Source organism: Ambystoma mexicanum, chromosome 13 (genome assembly GCF_040938575.1).
Source record: "Ambystoma mexicanum isolate Mex_15411 chromosome 13, UKY_AmexF1_1, whole genome shotgun sequence".
Taxonomy (NCBI): domain Eukaryota; kingdom Metazoa; phylum Chordata; class Amphibia; order Caudata; family Ambystomatidae; genus Ambystoma; species Ambystoma mexicanum.
The window spans coordinates 687,969,135-687,990,739 of record NC_090938.1 but is presented as its reverse complement, the minus strand read 5'-3'; the positions used below and the strand labels follow the sequence as shown (position 1 = coordinate 687,990,739).

The following is a 21,605-nucleotide window of genomic DNA, read 5'->3' as shown; positions in this document are numbered from 1 at the left end:
AACTGTCTTTGAGACTCAGAGTATTCTTGGGCCACCTATGAGAAGAACCAGAGTGCTCGATGAATTTTAAGACCAGCCGGAGTGGTCTTTCTGAGCCTGCGTCATATGTGATTGGAAGGGTGGCTTAGGCTAGTATTTGGCAGAGGCGGCTCGTCCATAATGGGCAAGGGGGCGTAGACCCATCCGGTCTTGGCCCCCTCTCACCCATTATGGAGGAGCCAGCCCAGTAAAATACGAGCACTCCCTTAGCTTTTTTTTCAGATGAGGGAGTGCTCTTAACTGTGAAAGGGATACTTTGTTTCCCTTTCCCGGTTAAAGTTCTGCAGCCGTGCAAGCTCAATGAGCCATGCAAGGCTGGGATGTTTGCTTCCCCAGTCTCGCATGGTTCATTGGAAATGCTGTCTGGGGAACTGCACGTCTGTATGTGCAAGGGGGTGCTCCTGTACCTCCATGCACATACAGACACAGGAGGCTGGAGTGGGTTGTCTCCGGACCCACGCTCAGGCCCCTTGCACGCATGTGCAGGAACCAGGAAGATTTCTGATTCCTGTTCATGTTAGAAAGGGGCTGGAGCACTGCAACCTCCGGACCTGCGTTAGAAGATAAGTTTGTTTATGTGAATTTTTCAAATTTAAATTACGTGTATGGATGCGTGCATGCTTGTGTTGTTAGGTGAATGTATGATGATGGATGCTGGTGTGATTGAGAGAGTGCTTTCTGTGTGTATGTTGTGTAAATGTGTTTATATGTTTGTTTACTTAGTATTAAAATATGTGTATGGATGCATGCATGCTTGTGTTAGGAGTGAATGCATGATGGGTGCTCGTGTGAATGAGACAGAGTGCTTGCAGTGCGTATGTTGTCCAAATGTGTGTGTTTATATGTTCATTTATTTATTTAAGTATGTATATTAATGTGTGCATGCTTGTGTTAGGAGTGAGTGCATGATGGGTTCTCGTGTGAATGAGACAGAGTGCTTGCAGTGCGTATGTTGTCCAAATGTGTGTGTTTGTATGTTCATTTATTTATTTAAATATGTGTATGGATGCGTGTGTGCCTGTGTTTTGAGTGAGTGCGTGATGGATGTTCGTGTGAATGAAACAGAGTGCTTGCTCTGTGTATGTTGTGTAAATGTGTGTTTGTATGGTTATTATTTAAATATGTGTATGGATGTGTGTATGCTTGTGTTATGAGTGAGTGCATGATGGGTGCTTGTGTGAATGAAAGAGTGCTTGCTGTGTGTATGTTGTGTGTGTATGTTGTCTAAATGTGGGTGTTTGTATGTTTATTTATTATTTAAATATGTGTATGGATCCATGTATGCTTGTGTTATGAGTGAGTGCATGATGGGTGCTCGTGACTGTGAATGAGACAGCGAGTGCTTGCTGTGTGTAAGTGTGTGTGTGTGTGTATATGTGTGTGTTTGTGCTGGTCCGAGATGATTTTGGCGAGTGGGGGTAGGAGGTTTATACAACAAAGGCATTTTAAAAAATGCCTTTGTTGCACAAACCCCTCCCCACCGGCAAAAATCAGCACTCCATCTGAAGTGCTGTGGGGACCAGGGGACAGGGATGGCATTTTTGTGACAAATACCATACCTACCCCCCTGGTTGATAAAGCAAGCATGATAAGTGGTATTATGTAGCTAGACTTGCATTTTAATGCAGCCAGTCTAGCCATTTCGTATTGTGGTATGACATTTCTTATTGGGCATCTTTGGTAAAGCAAGCATGATAAGTGTTATTATGAAGCAAGACTGGCATTTTTTATGCAACCAGTCTAGCCATTTCTTACTGAGGCATGACATTTTGTAGTGGGCATCTTTGATAAAGCAAGCAGGAACAGTGGTATTATTCTTACTGTGGCATGACATTTTGTATCAGGCATCTTTAGTAAAACAAGCATAAGTGTTATTATGTAGCTAGACCAGCATTCCAATGCAGCCAGTTTAGTAAATTTTTATTGTGGTATGACATTTTGTATTGGGCATCTTTGATAAAGCAAGCATGATACGTGTTATTATGTAGCTCGACTGGAATTTTGGACATGTTTTCATACTTTGATATGCATTTTTAATGGTAAAGCCAACTGGAGTATGTTCTTATGTGAGGACCCTGCCATATATTGGTAGAACAAACATGGACATGTTTTCTTACAGTATCATTACTGGCATTATGCACAGAGCAAACATGAGTGTGTTTTTATATGGGAATAATAGGGTATAATGTTGCAGTCAGCATGGAAATGTATGGGCACAGCCAGTGTGAACATGTTTTATAGTGGCACATATTATGGGGAAAAGGCATGAAAATATGTTGGAGAAATGCTCCTGTGCACTATTAGTGACTTGCATCTATTGGATTTTTTTCATGAGTTACCCTACAAAACCCAATTGCAAACTGTTTGGCTTTTTACACTGTTTTTCTAAAAAGTGTGCTCTAAAATGCACCATTTTCACCCATTATTTAATACAAATTCTTGGGCGGGGGGCACAAACTCCCCCTTGAGTGGTGTGGGCTCCTTCGCTACACTTGGGCGCTCTGGCACATCTGGGACAAATATTTACGCCCCTCCAGTTAAAAAATTCACCAGCCGCCACTGGTATTTGGGTAAATGCGTTGCCGTTGGGAGACACTGTGCATTCTTCTGATTCTTGCCTAAATTAATAGAGGACAGCTGTGACGATGGGCTGCTGTAGCTAAAGGCCCTGCTTGGCCTTGTTTGCTGGACACAGGCTCATTTATCCGTGTTCTGTTTATCTTCTAAAGCTACTGCTTAACCATTCTGGGCTCTTCTTCGACTTCCCCTCAGCCCTCAGTCAAGGAACAGCTGATTCCTGCATTGAACTGTTTGTGAGCTACAACAAATCGGCCACCGCCGGCCTGTTCCAAGCTTCTTCGTGGCACGTGTCTTTACTGCTTGTGAATCGTACCGTGTGTTGGACCTAGTCATGCAGCCCACCAACCTGACACCAAATTACCACCTCAGAAAGCCCCTTAACCCTGGCCTGATGCTGTTAAACCACAAGAACAAAACAGCTCCCTGTTCCCCTGGAGGGCCCTGGTGACTTATAAGACCCCACTGTACCTTTTTTCCAAAGACATCTTTTTTTAATGTCCCCAAAGACATCTTTTTTTAATGTCCTTTTCATCAGAAAGTGTGGACTCTCTATGCTCTTTCCAACAGTGTCTTTTTGTGTGTTTTTTATTAGTTGTGTTCATTTTTTGTTTGATTAACGGTCGAATCTCTTTTTATAAACTTTTTGGGGCCATTCTTTTATTTTGGACTCATTGTACCAATGCTATTTGGTTTGCAGTTGTGACCACGTCACACCCAGGGATGTCATTTAAGGGTTGACAGCGGTTGTAACTGCGACCCCTGAAGTTTCCCTTGCTAACCCTCTGTTCTCCAAACTTTCATTTTTTTTATTGTGTCTCCTGGGCTGTGGCCAGCAGCATGTGGCTCTTTGTTTCTGGAGAGGCTGGTTTTCTGGTGGCTATATCCGGTAAGATAGCTCAGTGGGTAGAGTGCTCGCTGCTGCACTGTGTGTGTGATCTGCAGCATGAAGGTTCAACTCCCGGCAAGGTCAACGTAGCCTTTCAACCCTCTGAGGTCGAGAAATGAGTACCAACACAGCTTGGGTGATATTGTATGTATAATTGTTCTGTATGAAGCGCTTAAGCATAAGTGCTATATAATAACACAGCATTATTGTTTGGCCTTGGAAGTTTGCTTGCATTCATAGTAATTTGGTAATATGGGCCTATGCACACTGATATTAATGATACATATGGTAATCCATTCTTGTGTGCAAGGTATATCACTTTACAGTCATAACGTAACCATATTTTTCATAGTGTATTTAGAACCAATGCTATGTGATGCTACTTCCTGTTGTGTCAAGGGGTGAAATGTTCTGTTCTATTGCTTCCCGTGATGTCACTTAGGGGTGGGGTCAAATGACATCACTTCCTGTGATGTCATCAGAGGTCAAGGGTCGTGTGATGTCACTTCCACTACCCTTGGCATTTTGGTGAAATGACGTCCCTGCTCACACCCCTTGTAAGAGTATAGCCTGGCCTCGGCCCACATTACCAAAGGAAGCTGAGGAGGTATACTATTGGGTTGCGCCTGGTTTACCTGAATGATTGGGACCCCTGCTGGTTTAGTAGTAGTATGGGACGGGGTAGGTGATGTATACTCCTACAGAGCAGCAGTCATGTTGTCACAGTGTTAGGACAGCGTGGGGGTAGTAGAGATGGTAGTGTGCTGGTGGGTTGGGGGGGTGGTTTATTTGTATCAGTATTTATGCTGTCACTTGTCAGCAGGGAGTCTGATGGCTTAGGGAGTGACGCTCCCTCCACTGTCAGCAACAAGGTGTACGGTGTCCAGGCTGCTCAGCCTATGAGCCCCTCGGTCATATATAGCTCATGGCTGCAGGGCTCTGGAATTTAGCTGTCTTTATAAGAAACTGGAGGAGAGGGCAGAGCAGTGACTCACCCAAGGAGGGACCCATGCAGACAGACGGGCAGAAAGAGATACAGAGAGAGGGAGAGGGGCAGACAGAGATCAAGAAAGAGAGAGAGAGGGAGACAGAGTAACGCTAAGGGATGGACACCAGAGAAAGGGGCAGAGCAGGAGCAGAGGGGGTTGAATAAACACCAGGAGGGGGTCCTTGTTGAGACACAGGCATACCTCAAGCTAATCAGACACTGCTGAGAGGCACACAGAAACAGACATGTGCAGAGGTTCTGGATCTTCAGACTCCCAGAGGGATGACCCCTACTTTCAAATAGAGATAAAGGCAGAGTAAGCTACAAACAGGCACTGGCTCGTCAGACACCAGAAGGGATCCTTACAAAGAACAAGACACAGATAGGTGCGAACATTCCCTAGCTAGTCAGACACCAAGTGGGAAAACTGCAACTAGAGGAAGAGAAGTATACAGAAACATGTACGAACAGGTCCTAGCTCGTCAGCCACTAGGAGAGATCTCTCAAAACAGACAAGGAGAAACAAACAGAGACTAGAGCGGTGTAGACAGCCCAGTCGCTCATCAGACACCCAGAAGAATTCCTGATGACAGGAAAAAAGATAGAAATACAGACCTACAGTGACAGGTGGGGATAGGTCCTGGGTGGTCAGACACGAGCAGTGGGAGGAATCCCTTTCTAGATAGAGACATCAACAGACTCCAGTGTGCCCAGGCCCTGGATTGTCAGACACCCAGCGGGATCTCTACTGACATAATATTTCGGCAGAGTCTAGGGTTGGTTGGTCCTTGGTTGGGCAGACATAAGCAGCAGCCAGCCAGTGGCCCCAGAGATGTCGGGCCGGGGGATGGTCCTGCGCAGTGCAGGGATGCTGAGCGCTGCAGAACTGAGCTGCCAGGTGCAGGAAGAGAACACTGCCCGCAGGGAGTTCTACACCGCGGACTGGAAGGACCTCGCTCTGTTCTGCAGAGCTGAGAAGGGGTGAGTGTGCATGGGCCCAGGGGATGGAGAGTGGTGTAAATGGGGGTAAGTGAGTGTGTGCCATAGGGGCGTGAGTGTGAACAGGCCACCAGGTTACAGCAACAAAGCCTCCAGGACTGGTCCCCAGCTTAATACGGGTTTCTTTCAGCAGTGGAAATGGAAAACAATTGCTGGGGGATCCCACAAGGGCCGGGTTGGGGGCGGAGTTTGGGGGACGGTGCCTGAGGAGGTGGGGTTTAGGGGGCGGAGCTGGCAGTTGACCTCCGATCAAAGCAAATGTCCAAAATACTTTCTGTTGGAGAAAAGTGTTAATTCAGAACCATAAAGACACATGGGGTGACCTTTAAACGATAAAAATCTATACGGGGTAAGAGGGAAAAAGCACCATGCTTATGCTTGATGACTTTCATAAGGAATAAACAAGACCTCATTTTCTCTTCATATTTCACCTGAAATTTAGGCAAGGCGTTTCTAACTGAACACACATAGCAAAAGAATTCAACCTCAGAGAATTAGGGTGATTTGTTGTATTAAATATGGTCTAATTGGCCACCCCAAATTTGGTCTTTTGGGATTCTGTCTTTTTGCCCTTGATCTTTTTGAGTAATATCACCTCAAAAACCTTTGTGTCGTTTATAAACCACTTGTACTTTTTCAGCTTGTACTTTGAAGTGATCCTCATCATGAAGGATTTGACAGGATTTATTACCAATTTGTTCTGTCTTAGAAAGAGTGTAAACACCATTCAAGGATTGAATTCCATTCATATAAGATCATCTGCATATCCAATACCAGGCATATGCAAAGCCCCACATTTAGGAGGATAACCACCCCATAGACTGCACTCACTCCAGAGGTCCGCCACGTACAGATTAACCAAAGTAGGAACGATCACACAACCTTTATGGACTCCTTGACACAAAGGCAATGATCTAAATAATGCCTCCAGGGTGTTTAATCTGACCCTGGTCACATTGTTCGAATACAGCATAGCATTCCCGTATCTATCCCCCAGTATTCAAGTTTATTCCACAAGCGGAATAAGTTTACATTGTCAAACACAGAGGACAGATCCAGGATGGCCACGTAAAGGACTATGCTCGTGCAGCCACAAACTAGTGACATGCACGAGGCCAGGCCATACCACTCTCTGTGGAAAGGACTGAACTGGTTGGTGGTCTCTGCCCAGTTTGTTAGATCTTTTAATAAAATAGTTGCCCACATTTTCAAAGATGTATCTATCAGAGAAATTGGGCGGTAGCTAGTGGGATTGATTCTTGTACCTTTTTTCAAAAATTGAAACAATTATGCTTTCGTTCCATGAAGTTGGGCTTACACTACTGCTAACTTTTTGAATAAACAATCTGAGGAGGATCTCTGTCCATAACCCACTGTTGTTTTTCAATAACCCGTTTGTTATGCCCTCCGGTCCCCAGAAGCGAGATGTCTTTAACTTAACTGTTAGATCCTTGATCTCATCGATCTCTACTTGTGTGACCATATTTCCCCAATGTCTTGATGCTGAATTTCCTCCCCAGACAGATTTTCGTAGGTGTTAAATGTAACTGAAAAATACTGGATCCAATCTTCCTCTGCAGCAGAAGAAGATTGAATGTAGATAAACTGTCTTTGAGACTCAGAGTATTCTTGGGCCACCTATGACAAGAACCAGAGTGCTCAATGAATTTTAAGACCAGCCGGAGTGGTCTTTCTGAGCCTGCGTCATATGTGATTGGAAGGGTGGCTTAGGCTAGTATTTGGCAGAGGCGGCTCATCCATAATGGGCAAGGGGGCGTAGACCCATCCGGTCTTGGCCCCCTCTCACCCATTATGGAGGAGCCAGCCCAGTAAAATACGAGCACTCCCTTAGCTTTTTTTTTCAGATGAGGGAGTGCTCTTAACTGTGAAAGGGATACTTTGTTTCCCTTTCCCGGTTAAAGTTCTGCAGCCGTGCAAGCTCAATGAGCCATGCAAGGCTGGGATGTTTGCTTCCCCAGTCTCGCATGGTTCATTGGAAATGCTGTCTGGGGAACTGCACGTCTGTATGTGCAAGGGGGTGCTCCTGTACCTCCATGCACATACAGACACAGGAGGCTGGAGTGGGTTGTCTCCGGACCCACGCTCAGGCCCCTTGCACGCATGTGCAGGAACCAGGAAGATTTCTGATTCCTGTTCATGTTAGAAAGGGGCTGGAGCACTGCAACCTCCGGACCTGCGTCAGAAGGTAAGTTTGTTTATGTGAATTTTTCAAATTTAAATTATGTGTATGGATGCGTGCATGCTTGTGTTGTTAGGTGAATGTATGATGATGGATGCTGGTGTGATTGAGAGAGTGCTTTCTGTGTGTATGTTGTGTAAATGTGTTTATATGTTTGTTTACTTAGTATTAAAATATGTGTATGGATGCGTGCATGCTTGTGTTAGGAGTGAGTGCATGATGGGTGCTCGTGTGAATGAGACAGAGTGCTTGCAGTGCGTATGTTGTCCAAATGTGTGTGTTTATATGTTCATTTATTTATTTAAGTATGTATATGAATGTGTGCATGCTTCTGTTAGGAGTGAGTGCATGATGGGTTCTCGTGTGAATGAGACAGAGTGCTTGCAGTGCGTATGTTGTCCAAATGTGTGTGTTTGTATGTTCATTTATTTATTTAAATATGTGTATGGATGCGTGTGTGCCTGTGTTTTGAGTGAGTGCGTGATGGATGTTCGTGTGAATGAAACAGAGTGCTTGCTCTGTGTATGTTGTGTAAATGTGTGTTTGTATGGTTATTATTTGAATATGTGTATGGATGTGTGTATGCTTGTGTTATGAGTGAGTGCATGATGGGTGCTTGTGTGAATGAAAGAGTGCTTGCTGTGTGTATGTTGTGTGTGTATGTTGTCTAAATGTGGGTGTTTGTATGTTTATTTATTATTTAAATATGTGTATGGATCCATGTATGCTTGTGTTATGAGTGAGTGCATGATGGGTGCTCGTGACTGTGAATGAGACAGCGAGTGCTTGCTGTGTGTAAGTGTGTGTGTGTGTGTATATGTGTGTGTTTGTGCTGGTCCGAGATGATTTTGGCGAGTGGGGGTAGGAGGTTTATACAACAAAGTCATTTTAAAAAATGCCTTTGTTGCACAAACCCCTCCCCACCGGCAAAAATCAGCACTCCATCTGAGGTTCTGTGGGGACCAGGGGACAGGGATGGTATTTTTGTGACAAATACCATACCCACCCCCCTGGTTGATAAAGCAAGCATGATAAGTGGTAGTATGTAGCTAGACTTGCATTTTAATGCAGCCAGTCTAGCCATTTCGTATTGTGGTATGACATTTCTTATTGGGCATCTTTGGTAAAGCAAGCATGATAAGTGTTATTATGAAGCAAGACTGGCATTTTTTATGCAACCAGTCTAGCCATTTCTTACTGAGGCATGACATTTTGTAGTGGGCATCTTTGATAAAGCAAGCAGGAACAGTGGTATTATTCTTACTGTGGCATGACATTTTGTATCAGGCATCTTTAGTAAAACAAGCATAAGTGTTATTATGTAGCTAGACCAGCATTCCAATGCAGCCAGTTTAGTAAATTTTTATTGTGGTATGACATTTTGTATTGGGCATCTTTGATAAAGCAAGCATGATACGTGTTATTATGTAGCTCGACTGGAATTTTGGACATGTTTTCATACTTTGATATGCATTTTTAATGGTAAAGCCAACTGGAGTATGTTCTTATGTGAGGACCCTGCCATATATTGGTAGAACAAACATGGACATGTTTTCTTACAGTATCATTACTGGCATTATGCAAAGAGCAAACATGAGTGTGTTTTTATATGGTAATAATAGGGTATAATGTTGCAGTCAGCATGGAAATGTATGGGCACAGCCAGTGTGAACATGTTTTATAGTGGCACATATTATGGGGAAAAGGCATGAAAATATGTTGGAGAAATGCTCCTGTGCACTATTAGTGACTTGCATCTATTGGATTTTTTTCATGAGTTACCCTACAAAACCCAATTGCAAACTGTTTGGCTTTTTACACTGTTTTTCTAAAAAGTGTGCTCTAAAATGCACCATTTTCACCCATTATTTAATACAAATTCTTGGGCGGGGGGCACAAACTCCCCCTTGAGTGGTGTGGGCTCCTTCGCTACACTTGGGCGCTCTGGCACATCTGGGACAAATATTTACGCCCCTCCAGTTAAAAAATTCACCAGCCGCCACTGGTATTTGGGTAAATGCGTTGCCGTTGGGAGACACTGTGCATTCTTCTGATTCTTGCCTAAATTAATAGAGGACAGCTGTGACGATGGGCTGCTGTAGCTAAAGGCCCTGCTTGGCCTTGTTTGCTGGACACAGGCTCATTTATCCGTGTTCTGTTTATCTTCTAAAGCTACTGCTTAACCATTCTGGGCTCTTCTTCGACTTCCCCTCAGCCCTCAGTCAAGGAACAGCTGATTCCTGCATTGAACTGTTTGTGAGCTACAACAAATCGGCCACCGCCGGCCTGTTCCAAGCTTCTTCGTGGCACGTGTCTTTACTGCTTGTGAATCGTACCGTGTGTTGGACCTAGTCATGCAGCCCACCAACCTGACACCAAATTACCACCTCAGAAAGCCCCTTAACCCTGGCCTGATGCTGTTAAGCCACAAGAACAAAACAGCTCCCTGTTCCCCTGGAGGGCCCTGGTGACTTATAAGACCCCACTGTACCTTTTTTCCAAAGACATCTTTTTTTAATATCCTTTTCATCAGAAAGTGTGGACTCTCTATGCTCTTTCCAACAGTGTCTTTTTGTGTGTTTTTTATTAGTTGTGTTCATTTTTTGTTTGATTAACGGTCGAATCTCTTTTTATAAACTTTTTGGGGCCATTCTTTTATTTTGGACTCATTGTACCAATGCTATTTGGTTTGCAGTTGTGACCACGTCACACCCAGGGATGTCATTTAAGGGTTGACAGCGGTTGTAACTGCGACCCCTGAAGTTTCCCTTGCTAACCCTCTGTTCTCCAAACTTTCATTTTTTTTATTGTGTCTCCTGGGCTGTGGCCAGCAGCATGTGGCTCTTTGTTTCTGGAGAGGCTGGTTTTCTGGTGGCTATATCCGGTAAGATAGCTCAGTGGGTAGAGTGCTCGCTGCTGCACTGTGTGTGTGATCTGCAGCATGAAGGTTCAACTCCCGGCAAGGTCAACGTAGCCTTTCAACCCTCTGAGGTCGAGAAATGAGTACCATCACAGCTTGGGTGATATTGTATGTATAATTGTTCTGTATGAAGCGCTTAAGCATAAGTGCTATATAATAACACAGCATTATTGTTTGGCCTTGGAAGTTTGCTTGCATTCATAGTAATTTGGTAATATGGGCCTATGCACACTGATATTAATGATACATATGGTAATCCATTCTTGTGTGCAAGGTATATCACTTTACAGTCATAACGTAACCATATTTTTCATAGTGTATTTAGAACCAATGCTATGTGATGCTACTTCCTGTTGTGTCAAGGGGTGAAATGTTCTGTTCTATTGCTTCCCGTGATGTCACTTAGGGGTGGGGTCAAATGACATCACTTCCTGTGATGTCATCAGAGGTCAAGGGTCGTGTGATGTCACTTCCACTACCCTTGGCATTTTGGTGAAATGACGTCCCTGCTCACACCCCTTGTAAGAGTATAGCCTGGCCTCGGCCCACATTACCAAAGGAAGCTGAGGAGGTATACTATTGGGTTGCGCCTGGTTTACCTGAATGATTGGGACCCCTGCTGGTTTAGTAGTAGTATGGGACGGGGTAGGTGATGTATACTCCTACAGAGCAGCAGTCATGTTGTCACAGTGTTAGGACAGCGTGGGGGTAGTAGAGATGGTAGTGTGCTGGTGGGTTGGGGGGGTGGTTTATTTGTATCAGTATTTATGCTGTCACTTGTCAGCAGGGAGTCTGATGGCTTAGGGAGTGACGCTCCCTCCACTGTCAGCAACAAGGTGTACGGTGTCCAGGCTGCTCAGCCTATGAGCCCCTCGGTCATATATAGCTCAGGGCTGCAGGGCTCTGGAATTTAGCTGTCTTTATAAGAAACTGGAGGAGAGGGCAGAGCAGTGACTCACCCAAGGAGGGACCCATGCAGACAGACGGGCAGAAAGAGATACAGAGAGAGGGAGAGGGGCAGACAGAGATCAAGAAAGAGAGAGAGAGGGAGACAGAGTAACGCTAAGGGTTGGACACCAGAGAAAGGGGCAGAGCAGGAGCAGAGGGGGTTGAATAAACACCAGGAGGGGGTCCTTGTTGAGACACAGGCATACCTCAAGCTAATCAGACACTGCTGAGAGGCACACAGAAACAGACATGTGCAGAGGTTCTGGATCTTCAGACTCCCAGAGGGATGACCCCTACTTTCAAATAGAGATAAAGGCAGAGTAAGCTACAAACAGGCACTGGCTCGTCAGACACCAGAAGGGATCCTTACAAAGAACAAGACACAGATAGGTGCGAACATTCCCTAGCTAGTCAGACACCAAGTGGGAAAACTGCAACTAGAGGAAGAGAAGTATACAGAAACATGTACGAACAGGTCCTAGCTCGTCAGCCACTAGGAGAGATCTCTCAAAACAGACAAGGAGAAACAAACAGAGACTAGAGAGGTGTAGACAGCCCAGTCGCTCATCAGACACCCAGAAGAATTCCTGATGACAGGAAAAAAGATAGAAATACAGACCTACAGTGACAGGTGGGGATAGGTCCTGGGTGGTCAGACACGAGCAGTGGGAGGAATCCCTTTCTAGATAGAGACATCAACAGACTTCAGTGTGCCCAGGCCCTGGATTGTCAGACACCCAGCGGGATCTCTACTGACATAATATTTCGGCAGAGTCTAGGGTTGGTTGGTCCTTGGTTGGGCAGACATAAGCAGCAGCCAGCCAGTGGCCCCAGAGATGTCGGGCCGGGGGATGGTCCTGCGCAGTGCAGGGATGCTGAGCGCTGCAGAGCTGAGCTGCCAGGTGCAGGAAGAGAACACTGCCCGCAGGGAGTTCTACACCGCGGACTGGAAGGACCTCGCTCTGTTCTGCAGAGCTGAGAAGGGGTGAGTGTGCATGGGCCCAGGGGATGGAGAGTGGTGTAAATGGGGGTAAGTGAGTGTGTGCCATAGGGGCGTGAGTGTGAACAGGCCACCAGGTTACAGCAACAAAGCCTCCAGGACTGGTCCCCAGCTTAATACGGGTTTCTTTCAGCAGTGGAAATGGAAAACAATTGCTGGGGGATCCCACAAGGGCCGGGTTGGGGGCGGAGTTTGGGGGACGGTGCCTGAGGAGGTGGAGTTTAGGGGGCGGAGCTGGCAGTTGACCTCCGATCAAAGCAAATGTCCAAAATAATAGTTTAAAACGGCGCTATGTTTTTCATGCTGCGTCTTTTCTATATATCAATTCCACTTTAAACCCCTTCCATGGCACTGGTGATGAGTTACTTCCCTATGCGGATAATAGTTTTGACCAGTGTTGCTGAGTAAATATTCTTTAAACTGCACAATTTGCATCGCATTTTATTGAAAAAAAACTCCCCCTCGTGTTCTATTCAAACAGGGTGATTTCTGTTCGCCATAAGCAACGTTTTCTTTTACTTGAACCCCACCCGGCACTGCTCCTGCAGCTCCTCTCTGAAAGCAGTTGGGTGGCGGCATCATGTGGGATGTTAATAGGGGTATTTATTCATGCCATTTTTGTAGGAAACCTGTATATTTATTTATGCAATGTTTGTCGGATACAGGTATCCGACAAACATTGAATAAATAAATAATCCGGGTCCATGTATCCGACAAACAATGCATAAATAAATAAACCGGATCGTGTCTGAGGACTGGGTCGTGGCTGTGGACTGCAACTTCCTCTGGTGACCCATTGCACGGGGTCACCAGAGGAAGGTACAGTTTGCTCGCGAGCGCTTTCTTCGTTTTATTTTTCCTCCACCGCCGACTATGGCTGGATCCCGAGATCTGGCTACACAGCTGGTGCCGGACCTCGGATCCGGCCCAATCGTCAGCGCTGATTTCTTTACGGCATGCAGTCACCTCCCTCCTGCCTTTGCAATCGGTTCTAAGTGAATCTATGCCGCCCCTCGAACCTTCTTTCTTCTGTGGGTGCGATTTCTCGCCGTCCATAACCAGTACAAGAGGGACCCTGCAATAACTCAGACAGAAAAGAGCCAAGTTAACATTACTTTATTAATGCACAAGCATTCGCGAATGGGCAGCAAGTTCAAACGTCTCGCAAAGCAAGTCGTCAAAGTGCCGCGCTTTGCCCTGCACATCGTGGTCCTTTTATACCCATCTGTTTTACATTGTCATATATTGCTGCACATAGATTATGTCCACCACAAGGCGGTTCCTCCCAGTCATGACTTTGCATCAAGGTCAACAGTTCAACATCTGCTATTGTGGTTTCCTGTTATCTGTTATTCGCTCTCTCTCGTGCCCCTCTGTGTATCTCTGTGCACGAGGCTGTGCTTACTCATTCCTTCCCCACCCGTAATCTGCAGATAGTTTTAGCAGGCTCAACATGCTTCGACATACAGTGACCAAACACAATTCTTCTGTTAAAAACAAGTTCTTGCCAGGTCAGCAGGTCTCTTTCTAGTTTGCAATTGCTATTCATATATGGCCATTAAACGCCACCGTATAAAAGAGAAGGCCTCTTCTTTTAGCAAAAAGTACATTCTTTTAACGCATATGATGATTAGTACAAACTCCAAGTGTGAGCACAACATTACATATGTATGCGTACCTTCAATCCACCCTTTGCTCACACTTGAGCATCAATCTAAACCTTCCTAGCATAAGCAGATGGCAGGAAAGCAACATCATCACATACTGTATGTACCATAATCTTCTCCAGGCCTCCCATGTCAAAAAATTCCTGTTGTACATGGCTTTTATCCATTGGATTTAGGCGCGTTATGCTGGAAGAACACATGGAAACACAGCACGACACACATACCGGGAAACATTGGATGCAGAGACAAATACCTACAACTATTGCCGCTAGAACCAGTATAGGCGTAAGAAGTTGCCATCCAATTTCTTTCAGGAGCTTCATCCACCAGCTATCTCCTTGTGATGGTGATAGGGGGAGGAGGTTCTCTTACTATCTGTACCATAGCAGGTGCAAGCCCGATTCCCTCAGTTTTGATTTTATAGCGTATCTTTTCCTTTAGAAGGGTTTTGTTCTCTCCTCTAACATAACAAGCGGTATTCGGTATCATGTATTGCTGTGCTGACACTATTCTCATGTAAATTAATGTACACCCGGCATCCTCAGTAACTGGCGATGCGTACACTGGGATGCCTTCACTGCTATGTCGGGGCATGTGGGTGCAGATCCAGCAATCAGTTTTATTCACTACCCCATATGTTGTGTTTATTATCTTCACATATTCATTTTTAGCATAGTCTTCCGGGTCGTGTTGGTCATAGGCATCTCGATTCCTGCTCTTGACCCAATCTGTTCTCCCTGTTTCATTTGACTCGGGCAACAGGTTCTTTAATTCATATCTAGATGGATGTTCCAGATACCAGAATATTATGGCAAATGCTATTAGTACTACTATCGTGCATACAGAAAACAAAATTTTGCCTCTTGTGGTACAAACTGGTATTTTCCTCTTACCTTCTGTGTTTGAGGAGCATACACTTATCCGTTCAGGGACTAAACCAGCATACACGGGTGTAGACATAGTTCAGTATATGGCTCAGTATACAGCGTATATCAGTTGCAACCTAGCGATATAGCAATATCCCCTATTTAAAGCACCAGTGTCCTTATTACTCTAATAGTGGTAGGTCTCACTGAAAACCTTCATCCGATCTGTCCCACGTCTCGTAGTGCCTGTCCCAGGAGGGGAACGCCGAAGGCCCTTCAGGCTACAAGCCCGTCGTCTTCAGTAAGGCACAATTCTGCTAAAACCAACAAGAGAGTCCAAATGTTCATCTCCCTAATGATCAAAGTTCAAAACAGTGTCCTTACACGTTGCTTGGCACATACACGTCACGGGATCGGAGGCGATGGGCACACCTACTAGTGGCATCTGGCAGTACTGTTGCAACCTGGGGTTGGTTGGTTCCCTTTTCTGGATCCACGTGGTACCAGTGCGATTTGCCATCAACTTTTACCGCAGTTTGTGTTGCGAGGAGAACCTGAAACGGGCCCCTCCATCTGGGTTGCAGTCCGCTGGTGTGATCGAAGGCTTTTATAACAACCCAGTCACCGGGCTGCACGTCGTGACCTTCTCCTATCAGAGGAGATGGAGCTACTGCGTTCACCTGTGCATTAATAGAAATCAGTCTATTAGTTAACCCAATACAGTACTGTTGTAATGCAGGCCATGCTTGCTCAGACAATCTCTTAGGTGATATGGGGGTCCCAATACTTGGTGGACGCCCCATAACAATTTCGAAAGGAGATAAACCATGTGTACGCTTAGGCATAGTACGCATACTCAATAATGCAATAGGCAATGCATCCGGCCATTTCAGTCCCGTTTCAGCACAAGCCTTTGCCAGTTTGTTCTTCAGTACCTTATTTGTGCCCTCTATATCTCATCACCAAACAGTAGGAATGTTTATTTACAGGCTCCAGCTGTATAAAGTCCATATACACCACCTCAAAAGGGCAGGTGGGTAACTTACTGTGGCCCGCCGGGGCCGGTACACCTTTCCCCACATTATATAAAACACATATTTCACATTGTTTTGCCCATTGGCGACAATACATTCCCAATCTTTTGTTGTACCACACAGTACTTAAAACTTCTTCCATAGTTCTTGCGTTAACGTGGGTTGGACCATGAGCCACGCTCACTATCACAGGTAAGTATGCGTCAGGTAGTACCCAGGTGTTCGTTTTGGTATGTGCCCATAGCCCATCTACCGTCTCCTCATATTGATCATCCTTGTGCCAAGATAGTCTTTCTTCAATGGTTGCATCTGCTTGGATTTCCTTTACGCGCTCCTTCGTCCCTTCCATAGTCACATCCCTCCCCACTATGAGCTGTCGGGCTTCCCACCGAGTGTCCCTTGTGGCAGCTAGTTTAGCCATCTGGTCAGCCAAAGAATTTCCCTGCGTGACATAATCCAGTGTTTTTTTATGCGCTGAGCACTTCACTACGGCCACCATTTTGGGCAGCGTAAGGGCTTGCAATAATTCAGCAATCAATCGGGCATGTTTAATAGTATCACCTTGGGAGGTTAAAAACCCACGCTCTCCCCAGAGTTTACCAAAACTGGAAACCACCCCATGAGCGTAGGCTGAATCAGTATAAATTGTCACTTTCATACCGCTGCTTAACACTAATGCTCTCGTTAGCGCAATTAATTCTGCTGCCTGGGCCGATTTTTCACACACTTTCCCACTCTCAATCAACCGTTCCCCTGTAGTTACTGCATACCCTGCTGTTGTCTCCCCATTTGGCAGTTTGAAACAGGAACCATCACAGAATAATACACCCTCATTATCAACCAGCGGGGTGTCTTGCAGGTCTGCTCTACCCTTAGTGTGTTCTTCCATTTGAATCACACAATCATGCCTAATGTCATCAGGTGAGGTGGGCAAAGGAAGCAGTGTCGCTGGATTCAAAGTGTTACACCGTTCAATTTTTACATTACTGGCAAACAGGATCATCTCATACTGTGTGAGTCTAGCTGTAGTCAAATGCTGTGTATGCACTCTATTCAGAAGAACATCTACCGTATGTGGAACTTTTACTGTTACTTCACTCCCTAGGATGAAACCTGCACTTTGTTTTAGGGCTGTCGCTGCTGCAACTACTGCTCTCATGCATGGGGGTAGGCCTCGAGCTACTGAGTCCAGAGTGCTAGAAAAATATGCACATGGTCTCTGTTTACCCCCTTGTTCCTGTGTCAAGACTGACACAGCGCAACCTTCCTGTTCATCAACAAAAAGGCAAAATCTCTTAGTATAATCAGGTGTGCCTGTTTCCAGCTCCCGTGTCTACCAGACATCTCAAGTTTCGGTGGGGGCCGATCCTAATAGAGGCATAAGGCCCCCTTTGGTCTATAGGAACCTGCACCACTCCCGCTATCTCATTCCGGCATCCTCAGGACATATCGCTTGTGTTATCCTGAAAATCATTGTTATAGTATACCCCTTCTCCACATTCTTCACCCTGGCATACACCTTGTACTTGTGGTGTTTGTTGTGGCTGATACAGTAGATTGGGGGGAGGCGGGGCCGGCCAGGGAACATCCCCTCTTGCTTGTCCGTCAAAGGCATTGGGTTGAGGGGGTTTAAACATTCTATTGTCTTGGTTGCCGTACCCACCAGTCCTATTTCCTGGGGCAAATGTTGTCTGTGAAGGGGGCCGTACGCCCCTTCCTCTCCCACCACTCTGGGGACACTGGGATTTCCAGTGTCCGGGTCTCTTGCAGAAGGCACATACATCTTGGGGTAGCCCATCCCTCCTCCCATATAGCGCACCTCCTTGCACTGTACCTCTTCCTGTCCCTTGGCCCCCTATCATGTTGCTACTATAGCCCTGTGACGGGCCGTTATAATTGTAGTTATACCTGCCTTGGGCCCTTGATGCAACTGTTGCATCAACACTTTGGTTTTTAAATCCTTCTCTTGTCGTGCCTTTTGTTGTCCCTTCACTCTTTCCCCTCTTTCGTAATACCTAGCCATTTCGAGGAGATCCCGGGGGTTCCTAGTCATCCATGTACTTTCTGCCCTCCTAATGTTCTCCTGAATTGGCCCGTGGAGCCCCTCTACAAAGTTTGTGGCAAAGTACCGTTGGCCCGTTTCAGACCCTATCTCTAGCCCACTGTGCGCTTTGAATGCTGCTTCATAACGCAGAAAGTACTGTGCTACCTCCTCACTTGCACCCTGTATCACAGCGGACAGTTTCTCCACATTCACATCAAATGGGGGTAACACCTTTTCTAGAGCCCTCAGGACTGCCATGCCATGCCCCCTTAGGGGTTCAGGATATTCCTCATGCAGTTTTCTATTTTTGCTCGCATCCATTACATCTTTCCATTTTATTGTTTCATTGTCTTTGGCACGAAAGGGGGTCCATATTTCTTCTGGGACAATGGCTAACAATATGTTATCTACATCCTCTACGGTAAATAACCCTGGTCTGAATAACTTTCCCACTTCTTTGTAGAATCCTGCCGGGTCTATACGGGGGTCGGGGATGGACTTGGTGATATGCATTAATTCAATTCGGGATAAAGGGACATACACATAGGTGCGCATCATGTTACCAGTGGCTGCCTCTATGGTGGGTTGGCACTCTCTCATTGGCATTAATAGTGACTTTTCTGTATTTGTTTGTTCACTCACAAGGGCCTGCACTGGTGATGAAGCAGAGGACTGGTGACTAAGAGTTTTCTCTTTTATTTTTTTATAATCTTTTAATAGTTTCTCCACCTTAGCCATCCTCCATTCTTCCGCCCCTGAATCATCCACTCTTATATTAGATAGCAGTTTCTTATCCAATTCCGTCCTAATCCTATTCCACTGGGACACATATCTAGGCTCCTTTTCCTCTTCTATATCATCCACCCTAATAAGAAGATATTTAATTATGTTTACTTGTATAGGCCAGCCAAGGCCCTCCATCAGACTCACCAGGGTGGACATGGACTGCGAGTGTATGGATGCTATCATACGATTAGCTACGTTTTGGCCCGCCTGGTCTGCATCTTTGAGTTTAGCCTCTCTTTCCCTCACCTCTCTTTCCCATGCCCTCTTTTCCTTCTCCCATTCAACACTGCCCCTTATGACTTCCTCTATTATGTCTGACATACATCCCCATAACTGAACACTGGACGCAGTCACTGGTAGTAACGCGACAGCGTCCTGATATGCTGAGGGCAGATCCGCAGTACTCTGTCCTCTCAATTTACAGTTACCCTCATGAAAGGTATATAGTTTAGTGGCCACTGTCCTAAATTCCAAAGGTGTCAAACGCCCCAATTGGTCCCGTAGGCTGTCATTGAGGGGTGTGCCATACAGCCCGGTCATAAGGATTTGCAAGTCTCCATCTCTATCCTTTTCTACAGTAGTCGTTCTCCTATGGTCTATCAACCTATCTGGGTCTCCATACTTCATTGGGAATTCCACCCTTTCACCCTCACTGTCTGCCGGTGGAGCTGTAGCTCCTGGAAACAATAATTCAGTCGTTGTTTGTTCTGCTTCTAGCCCTATCACATCTTCATATCGAGGCACCGGCACGGCAGGATACATACCCCCACTGTTCTTAATCATCATATGTCTATCCAACTGATCTAGCCTCTCACCCTTCTCTTTTATCTCTAGATCATGTAATTTTTGATTTACCGTTCTCTTCTGCTCCTTTGCTTTTTGTTTATTCTGAGCATTGCGCCTGCGCATTGCTTCTACCCTCCATAGTCGTATAGCCTCAAACTGTGCGGGTCTAACCCGTCTTTTTACTAACTCTATTTCTACTTTGGATATGCGGTCCACATCAAAGGACCCGGTGTCTGGCCATTTATGCTCAATCAAATCTTTTGTGTATTCGGACCATTCTTTTAAGAACAATGTTGAATTCAATCCATGTTTAATCAACATATCAAATGCAGGGGTTCCTTCAAGAGGGGCATAGTGTCTCTTGCCTATACCACTCTTGCTGGAAGCCGCTTGACCCATTTTGTTGGTATACCGCAATTGCCTAAAACACTCACCTTTCCCAAATATGCACCTATTGGTTAACAATAATAATACATCCTCCTGGCGTATCTAACATATCATATCATCATTTCAACATTACTTCTTCATAGACGGACTTACCACCGTCCTCTTCACAAACCCTGAATCATTATTTCCTTATTCCATCATGCATCCGTCCATACCACTTATCTTAAGGGTCCCGCCAGAGTGTTCCGGACCCGAAGGGCGACAGCCTGCTGTTCCACCGCCAACGGAGCCGGAAAAACAAGGATGACGCGTTGGTTGCAATCAAAGGTGCGGATTCAGTTGTTGGGGCCCCGTGATCAATTCCTTCTCCGGTTCCGCCGCGGCGTTCCTCACCCAGTGACGGACTGTCGCTCCTTCGCGTCCCACTTCTGACACCAAAATTGTGGGTGCGATTTCTCGCCGTCCATAACCAGTACAAGAGGGACCCTGCAATAACTCAGACAGAAAAGAGCCAAGTTAACATTACTTTATTAATGCACAAGCATTCGCGAATGGGCAGCAAGTTCAAACGTCTCGCAAAGCAAGTCGTCAAAGTGCCGCGCTTTGCCCTGCACATCGTGGTCCTTTTATACCCATCTGTTTTACATTGTCATATATTGCTGCACATAGATTATGTCCACCACAAGGCGGTTCCTCCCAGTCATGACTTTGCATCAAGGTCAACAGTTCAACATCTGCTATTGTGGTTTCCTGTTATCTGTTATTCGCTCTCTCTCGTGCCCCTCTGTGTATCTCTGTGCACGAGGCTGTGCTTACTCATTCCTTCCCCACCCGTAATCTGCAGATAGTTTTAGCAGGCTCAACATGCTTCGACATACAGTGACCAAACACAATTCTTCTGTTAAAAACAAGTTCTTGCCAGGTCAGCAGGTCTCTTTCTAGTTTGCAATTGCTATTCATATATGGCCATTAAACGCCACCGTATAAAAGAGAAGGCCTCTTCTTTTAGCAAAAAGTACATTCTTTTAACGCATATGATGATTAGTACAAACTCCAAGTGTGAGCACAACATTACATATGTATGCGTACCTTCACTTCGGGTACGCCTCTGTCCCACACCCGGCCAGCAAACCTACTTAGCTTCTTCCGACCCCAAACTGCACTTGCTTCTGGGACACACGACCCGGTCTTTGTGTCTCTATATTTTTTTTCCACTGCTTAATCCCCTCCTGCTGTGGATGCAGCGTGCACCTGCCTATTACGAGGCAAACGTATTCCGCCCACCGCCTCTAGGGATCAGGGGGGTCATTATCTAAATCCTCGATTAGTAAAATGTGGCTGTACAATTGCGAAAGTAGAAGAAATTATTACTGCCTCTCGTCAGTAATGACTCGCGCTACTCCTAGCAAGCAGTAAGATATTGCATCATGCGTCATACGGAGCTGAGGTAAAGGGCAGACTTCCCGCCCGCAAGG

General features: G+C 45.7%; 1 protein-coding gene across 1 annotated transcript in view; it reads left to right on the top strand.

Annotated features, from left to right (window-relative positions):
- The first annotated feature begins 11,582 nt into the window (after positions 1 to 11,582).
- Positions 11,583 to 21,605, top strand: part of LOC138521711 (telethonin-like) — a 28,197-nt gene continuing 18,174 nt past the window's right edge. Inside the window, exon 1 of the mRNA XM_069634732.1 lies at positions 11,583 to 12,545. Coding sequence (XP_069490833.1) covers positions 12,397 to 12,545 — 149 coding nt within the window. The 5' untranslated portion in view covers positions 11,583 to 12,396. The remainder of the gene's footprint in view (positions 12,546 to 21,605) is intronic.